The 8,646-nt window shown below is 50.3% G+C and overlaps 1 protein-coding gene across 2 annotated transcripts in view; it reads right to left on the reverse strand.

The window, feature by feature from the left end:
* LOC118717675 (F-box-like/WD repeat-containing protein TBL1X) overlaps positions 1-8,105 on the reverse strand; it is a 28,364-nt gene extending 20,259 nt beyond the window's left edge. The window contains exon 1 of one of the 2 annotated variants that reach the window (XM_036436042.2): positions 7,785-8,104. In XM_036436042.2, coding sequence (XP_036291935.1) covers positions 7,785-7,989 — 205 coding nt within the window. In that variant the 5' untranslated portion in view covers positions 7,990-8,104. Of the gene's footprint in view, positions 1-7,784 lie in introns of both variants that reach the window. The other variant, XM_036436043.2, reaches the window with a different exon arrangement.
* Positions 8,106-8,646: the final 541 nt, after the last annotated feature.

The raw sequence follows: 8,646 nt of genomic DNA on the forward strand, positions 1-8,646 counted from the left end.
ACTTCATAGCACTAGCAGTCCAAGGCCTTTCTGCTGCCAGAGAGACCCCTGCCATCCAGTCCTGCTTAAAAACTGCCCAGCCAAATCTGGTTTGGCTCAGTGGATAGAGCGTAGGCCTGTGGACTGAAAGGTCCTGGGTTCGATTCCGGTCGAGGGCATGTACCTTGGTTGCGGGCCCGTCCCCAGTAGGGGGGGTGCAAGAGGCAGCCGATTGATGATTCTTCTCTCATCGATGTTTCTAACTCTCTATCCCTCTCTCTTCCTCTCTGTAAAAAATCAAATAAAATATATTGGGGAAAAAAAAAAAAACCTGCCAGGGCTCCTGGTGCCCTTGGAGAAAGGCCGGGCTTCCTGCCCGACTGCCCACTGAGACCTCCTCGCCTCCCTCTAACCTGCAGGAAAGCGGCTCCCCAGACCCAGACTTTCTGCCCAGGCTGTCTGCACTCAGCAAGCAAAATACTTCCGGTTGCGCACACCTCCGGTTGCGCACACCAACAAGTCAGCCCAAGACTAATGATGTGGCAATCAGTTGCTAAAATATTCGCTGCTAGTATTAGTGGAGAGAAATGGTATGCCTGTGCATGAGACAGTAAGGGAAATGAATGCAACACAATTACAGTAACCAGTCATTAGCGAATGTTGTTGTTCATTATTAATAACTAGAGGCCCGGTGCATGAAACTTGTGTGAGGGGTAGGGGAGTTCCTCTCAGCCCAGGCTGCATCCTCTCCAATCCAGGACCCCTCAGGGGATGTTCGACTGCCAGTTGCAGTCGGACATCCCTCTCAAAATCTTGGACCGCTGGCTCCTAATCACTCACCTACCTGCCTGCCTGGTCACCCCTAACTGCCCGCCCCCCTGCCAGCCTGACCGCCCCTCACCGCTCCCCCTGCTGGCCTGGTCACCTCCAACTGCCCCCCCTGCCAGCCTGGTCACCCCACACAGCCTGCTTGTTCAGCCGTTTGGTCATCCCTCACTAACCCCCCTGCCTGTCTGGACCCCACACAACCTGCTTGTTCAGTCATTTGGTTGTCCCTCACTAACCCTCCTGCTGGCCTGGTCATAGGCAGCCATCTTGTGAGGGCACGATGGTCAATTTGCATACCACCTCTTTATTATATAGGAGATTCTGCATAACAGGATACTATAAAAATTAAGTTATGAAATTTTTATTAAAGTGTTTCTTATATACCATTATATTGGCTGGGCTCAGAAATATTTGTTGTGGACCGCATGCAGCCCATGGGCCGTGAGTTCGACATGCTTGGTCTAGCCAATAAGAAATACACCAAGACCCACAGATGTCACTTCCAATTTTGTAGGAGCCACATTTTAAAGTGGTTTTTAAAAATATTTTTATTGATTTTTAGAGAGAAGAAAGGAGGAGGACAGAGAGATAGAAACATCAATGAGGGAGAATCATGGTTTGGCTGCCTCCTACATGCCCCCTACTGGAGATCAAGCCCACAACCCAGGCATGTGCCCTGATGGGGAATCGAACCTTAGACCTTCCTCTTGGTGCATGGGTTGATGCTCAACCACTGAGCCACACCAGCTGGGCTAGGAACCACATTTTAAAAAGCAAAAGAAATATGTAAAGTTAATTTTAATGAGATTTTATCTGTTTAATTCAAAGGAGACAAAATATTTCCACATATAATAGATATAAAGGGATTATTAGTGAAATACTTCATAGCCCCCTTTTTTTCAGACAAAGTCTAAAATCCAGGGTGTATTTTCACTTGCACTACATCTCATTTTGGATTCGTCACATTTCAAGTGCTCAAGAGTGACATGTGAAAGTGGCTACCGAGGGGCCTAAAAGATCAAGATGAGAGGGAGGTTATGGAAAATGAGGCTGTTAAGCAAAAAGAAACATCTATAGCAGCCAATTTCAACCATCTTAATATCATGACACACATAAAGTAATTACTAAAATTCTGCAGCACACCAAAAAAATATATACTCTTTGCCAATCTGACAAAAAAAAAAAAAAAAAAAGTATAAATTTGATTCGTTCGCACCAAATTGTTGTGTTGGCTGTTGTCATATTTTTATTCGGGGAAAGAGGTCATGTTTTAAACATTCTATCAGCACACTGGTTGAAAGTTGCTAGTGTACCAAGTATGCCCAGCTAAAGTGTCACACGAGCAGTCGCTGAGGTCATGGTTACTGTTACCGTTCCAGCCAGAGCGTGAGAACTCCAAGAGCGCTTTGGTCCCCGCATTGCTGGCCGTCCGTCTACAGGAACCAGACACACACACAGCCTGGAGGCAGTGCACAAGTCAGTGACCACAGCTACTGTCCACGTGAGCAATAAAGCAGGCAGCGACATCACCCGGATGAGAAAGAAACTGCAACACAAGTCACTCAGGTTCCAAAGGAGTTGGGGGTCTGTGGCCGAGGAAGGTCAGAAGAGAGATACTTAGGGATGAGTCCCAGATTTGTGGATAAAGCTATAGACAGGTCTGGCAATGGAAGAGAATAAAGGAGGTGAGGGAAGACAAATGAATGATCACCGTCTGGATCACTCTGAGTTTGCAGGTGAACCCAGTTCGGAACTGCACAAGGAGACTCAACAGTTGCCTACATATACCCACTCTTCCCAGGGAGTGCAAGGGACCACACAGATAAGAGACGAGAGATAAGGCAAGGAATTTCGGGAAACCAACGGTGTGGCGGGAAGGCAAAGAGCCAGTGAAGGACGCACGTGCCAGGCCAGGAGTTTTCAGGAGACATCGTTTTCAGATGGGCCATCTCAGAGTTAAACGCTGGGAAAGTGTTAGAAGTAAAGTCCATGGTGGTCCATTGTGAAGGCAAGGCATTTAAACTTGAATGGAAAATTACTGGTAGTCTGTTTGCATAGCGGCCTGAACACAGACCCTGCGGAGGGACCTGACAAAGTTCATGCATTGGAGAGTCCCCTGGTGAACAGGGTGTTGGGGAGGGGCCACTGACAAAAGAATTTAACTGGTAAAAAGAAAGAGAATACCCTGTAAGGAAACAATGAAACTTGGGCTCCCATGTTCTTTCTCCAGCTACAAAATTGCAGATGAAGCAAATATTTGTGTCTTACTAAGTAATTAAGCCTTTTAGGAGGCCAGAGCTGGGTGGAAAAACAGCCCTCCAGGCAACGACTGGCACACCAGAGCCCTCCAAGCAGAAAACCCCACAGGCCAGTATCTTCAAAAGAAGGAAGCATGAGCTTTAAACACTGAAATCCTTCCAAAGCAGAAGTGACACATGGTTACCAAACAAGGACGATGTTGCACCCAGGGAACATTTGGCAGCCTGGAGGGGGTTTCTGGTTATCCCACCTGGAGAGGGGGTGCCAGTGGGTAGAGACCAGGGATGCTGGTACACATCCTGCAACGCACAGGAAAGCCCCCAGAGAAATAAACCAGCCTAGAACTTCCACAGCGTCAAGATTTAAACACTATCATCAATATGGCACTGCAACAGATTTCCCACACCAGCAGATGGCACTGACTGGAGGGAACGCAGGAACCTTCGGAGTCTAGAACTGGTCCTCAAGGTCCTTCTCAAGACCTGCCGGAGTGGTGACCCCACTGCACATCCATACAGTAGGCGACACAAGGTCTCCATCAGGTCAGGGACTGAAGCAGCCTAGTTGGGCACCCCTTCCAGTTCTAAGATGCACACCCCTGTGAGGCTTTCTAAGGAGACCTCACTATCACAGCAAGGGTGTCCCCACACAGGGTTCAGCTTCTCCCAGCCAGATTCTGTCAAACAGGAAATGTGCTAAGCCCCCAGGGCTCTAATACAGAAACTATTTGATCACAAGTGGCTGTTTTTTTAATACACACCCAAGAATATGTTTATACTTTTATTGATTTCAGAGAAGGGAGAGATAGAAACATGATGAGAATCAATGATCACTTGCCTCCTGCACACCCCCTACTGAGGATTGAGCACTCAAGCCAGACATGTGCCCTGACTGGGAATAGAACTGGTGAGCTCTTGGTTCATAGGCCGATGCCCAACCACTGAACCACACTGGCCGGGCAGGACAGGACAGGACAGGACAGGACAGGACAGGACAGGACAGGACAGGAAAGGAAAGGAAAGGAAAGGAAAGGAAAGGAAAGGAAAGAAAAGAAAAGGAAAGAAAAGAAAGAGAGAGAGAGAGAGAGAGAGAGAAATTGATTAGTTGCCTCCCATATACACCTGACCAGGGATCAATCCCACAACCTAGGTATGTGCATTGACCTGGAATTGAACCCACAACCTTTCTGGTGTATGGGATGACTAATAAACTAGGCCACCAGGCCAGGGTTAATCACAAAGTTTTTTAAATGCAAAAAAATGATTAGAAGAATTACTATCTAATGAGCCCTGAAGATTTTTTGGTAACAAGAGAGAAAAAAAAAAAAAATTAAAGCTCAGATTAAATTTCGGTGTGAAACAATTATCCCCAGAGCCCATCAAAACAGTCTATTTCCATTCTTTAATAGAGTTAGCCACACATCCCTTCATCCTTTTTTTTTTAAATTCTTTTTGTTGAAAGTATTACATATATCTCCTTTCCCCCCACTGACCTCTCTCAGCCCACTCTCCGCCTATCCCCCCCCACAGGGTCCTCACCCTCCTACTGTCTGTGTCCTCATCCTTTTCTAATAACGTGATATTAATTACCAGCTATTGAATTGTAAGCGAGCATTCCTGACAACTAATTCAGGAGAAAAGACAGGTATGTAAATATTGTCAATGTCATCCCACGTGTGCATGTGTGAGAACACCTATGTGCACTTGCATACAAGTGTGCATGAAAACTTACAACCCAAGTCCAAGCTGCTCTGAATCCTCTCCCTTGTAAGCAAAGAACTACAAATCTCCAGTCACCTTGAGGCAGCTACAAAGACCCAGCAGCAGTTTAAGGGAGGGATGCATGAGGCCTCAGATAAGAATCACAAGCATTTTAGTCTGCAGAATCCTGAAGCACAATCCAGAAAGGCCGTGTGTGTGTCACTGCTGTTGGCCTACCCACAAAAACTTTCCAAAACAAAGCAAAACAAACAAAAACCTTGGTAACTACCGTGGGAACCAAGCAACAGGCCAAATCAGGAGCAAACGGCCTCAGATGCCCTGAAAAGGCCCTGGTGTGTGGGCTGGGTGTTACTGCCGCCTCCTTCAGTTTCCAGAATGGTGCCACTGATGACATGCACCGGGTCACTAGTGTGTCGTTTTAGAACTTTGGGGTCCTCTTAGACAAAACAGGAGGCCACTGGGATTTTTAGAACTTGGGGTACCTGTTGCCAGACGGCTACAAGATCACTTTGTAACTAATATAAATGTCTAATCACTGGGTTGGACACCTGAAACTAATATAATATTACATATCAACTGTAAAAAAAAAACAAAAACATTAAGGCAAAAAAGAACTTGGGGCCAAAACCGGTTTGGCTCAGTGGATAGAGCGTCGGCCTGCGGACTAAAAGGTCCCGGGTTCAGTTCCGGTCAAGGACATGTACCTTGGTTGCAGGCACATCCCCAGTACGGGGTGTGCAGGAGGCAGCTGATCGATGACTCTCTCTCATCGACGTTTCTAGCTCTCTATCCCTCTCCCTTCCTCTCTGTGGAAAATCAATAAAATAAAATAAAAATTTAAAAAAGGAACTTGGGGTATCTGAGAAAGGAGGAGGTGCTTTGGAGTCCCTTTATCCAGCTGTAAAACTAAATTTTAAAGTGACTTCCAGCTTTCTCACTGCAGAAGGCCAAAAAGCAAGGCTTCATCTTAAGTGATGTTTTACAACTTGTTCCATCTGCTATAAAGGCATGTCCAAGGCAAATACAGGGTGTGTGGGTTGGGGGGGTAGGGGGGAGGTGATGGTGGTGGTGGTGGTTTTACAGTTGTTTGTATGGAAAATAACACAATAAATAATATACAAGAATAAGCTATTCCAAGTTCTCACAACTGCAGACCTACATTTCCCCACCATGAATGCTGAATCGTGTATCTTTTCTTAAAACAGAGACATTCAATGCTCAAGTCCGAGTAATTTATCCAGTATCTTTAATCTTACCATCAGAAATACCCTGTAAACCCTTTATTTAAAAAAGATACAGATGCCAAAACTGGTTTGGCTCAGTGGATAGAGCTTCAGCCTGTGGACTGAAAGGTCCCGGGTTCAATTCTCGTCAAGGGCATGTACCTTGGTTGCGGGCACATCCCTAGTGGGGGGTGTGCAGGAGGCAGCTGATTAATGTTTCTAACTCTCTATTCCCCTTTCTTCCTGTCTGTAAAAAATCAATAAAATTTTTGTTTAAAAAATTGTTTAAAAAAAAAAAAAAGATACAGACAAGCCCTGACTGGGTGCTCAGTGGGTTAGAGCATCCTCCCATAGGCTGCAGGTTCCATTCCTGGTCAGGGCACAAACCTAGGTTGCGAGTTTGATCCCCAATCTGGGCGCATGTAGGAGACAACTGGCCAATGTTTCTTTCTAAAAAGAATTTCTTTTAATTAATAAAAATGTTGATACCCAAGTGTGTGTGTGTGTGTGTGTGTGTGTGTGTGTGTGTGTGTGTGTATATATATATATATATATATATATATATATATATATTTTTTTTTTTTTTTTTTTAAAGATACAGATAAAATTCGCTTTAATACGAACTATGTGGGAAACGTGCCCTGGCTGGGCCAGGTGTTCAATGACTGCCCACCATTTTTTCAAGGACTGCAGTTCAACATAAATTCAGTGCACTCTAAACAAAGCTCCCACCAAGTCCGCAGTTCTGCAAATGTGAACAGGAGAGGAAGTATGGAATAGAACGGTTTGATGGCTCATTTGCTCTCTGAAAAAGAAAGCCACACCACTTCCCAAACTCCTGGCAGGAGGGGTGGGTTGGCAGCCACCAGGTTTCTCCCTGCAGTGGACAAGCAGGAAAGCTCAGAAAACGGGCAGGTCACCTCCAAACGCTCCCAGGAGCCAAACATTTTTACATTTTAAATGGAACTCTGTCCCTAGGAATGAGCTGGCCCCACCCTTCCCAAATAAACTGACCAACCCACACTTTGAACCAGAAAAAAAAAAAAAAAAGCGACTTGTTTGTTGTTTGCGTGCTTTCACAGGTTCCCTTGGTCCGTTTCAAGATGAATTTTGTTTCTGAGACAAGATCATTCAATTCTAAAGCAGCCCCCGTCCCCAAAACCCATATGGGAGAAACACATTCCTATGAGACACATTAGGAATTTCTTATTATTGGAGCTGAAACTCCACTTTTATAAAGGCGGCTGAAAAGTTTCTTTCTGTGTGTTTGGGCAGGTCTCCAGAGCGCCATGGAAATGGAAACCGAAAGTCAGTCAATACTGATGGACAGATGGGAAGCTAAAAGCTGGCGGGCAGCAGCTGCCGGGCCGAGTTTCCCAGCGATCAGGGTGCCGGTCCCAGGGGTGCGGACGCCGGGGCCCAAGAGAGGCGCACACCGGGGGGCAGCTCCAGGGAGCGTCTCTCGGGCCTCTGGGCAGCCCGCAGGTGCAGGCCGCGGCCGGCGAGGCCGGGAGTGACCAGGGACGCTGCCGGAACAGAAGCCATTTAAACCCTGCGCGGCGCTAGGAGACTGCAGGGCTCCAGCCGCCGCAGAGCCGCGGGATGACGCCACGCCACACCCATGCGTGACCGGAAGTCACCTCCACAGGTGACCGGGCGGCCGCGCGCCCCCCGGGGCCAGGGCGCGTTTGCTCCGCTCCCCCCGGGGCCTCCACCCCTCCGCGCCCCCGCCCGGCGGCGGGCAGTCCGCTCGCGGGTCCCGCCGTCGCCTTACCTGGGCGATGGCCAGCGGCTGGCCGTGCCGGCGGCCGCCCTTCAGGGTGAAGCCCCACGGGGCGCCACCGTCCAGCTGCACCCCCCCGGGGCGCCCGCCATCGGCGGTACAGGCCCAAGGACCGGGCCAAGCGCGGGGCGCGGCGCCCTCCATGGCGCGGGGCGCGCAGGCTGCGAGGCCCCGGAGGCCGCGGGGCCACCTCCATGCTCTGCGGGGGTCCGGCCGGCCGCGCGGGGAGGCTTCAGGCCCCCAGCGAACTTGTGCTGCAACTTGAAACGAAGGGCCGCCGGGGAGGAGTCGAGCGGGTTGCCGGCGGGAGGGCGGGGCGGCGGGTTGCCGGGGCGGGGGGCGGGGCGCGGAGCGGGGGACGGGCCGGGACGGGGGCGCGGTCTCCCCAGCTGCCCGGGGCGAGGAGGGGGCGCGCTCAGGGGAGCTCTTGGGGCCAGGGCTGGGTGTCTTTCCGCGCGGGCGCCGAAGGCCCTCGGAGGTTTGGGGCCGTCAGCCCGCCTCCGGGAAGATCGGGGCGCGGCCAGTGAGCTGGCGGAAGCTCCCGCGCGGGGCGGGCCAGACTGCAGCCGGAGCCTTTGAAGCCTCCATCTTGGAGCGCGCGGCCGGCCCCGCCGCCGCCTCTGTGGGCGGGGCCTGGAGCCCGCAGGTGAGACCGGAAGCGGAGGAGCCGCGCGCCGCCCGCCGTCCCGCGTGGGCGCACCTGGCCCCACGTCCCGGAAGCGTGCGGCGCGCGCGCACTGTTGCAGGAGGAGAGCCGGGAAGGCGGCCCCCTCAACCCCTCAGCCACGGGCCCAGAGCTGGGCCTGTCCGCAGGAGGGACTGCCCATCCCACAAAGCCCTCCTGCAGCATCCC

This window comes from Pipistrellus kuhlii, unplaced genomic scaffold (assembly GCF_014108245.1).
Source record: "Pipistrellus kuhlii isolate mPipKuh1 unplaced genomic scaffold, mPipKuh1.p scaffold_m20_p_13, whole genome shotgun sequence".
Classification (NCBI taxonomy): Eukaryota; Metazoa; Chordata; class Mammalia; order Chiroptera; family Vespertilionidae; genus Pipistrellus; species Pipistrellus kuhlii.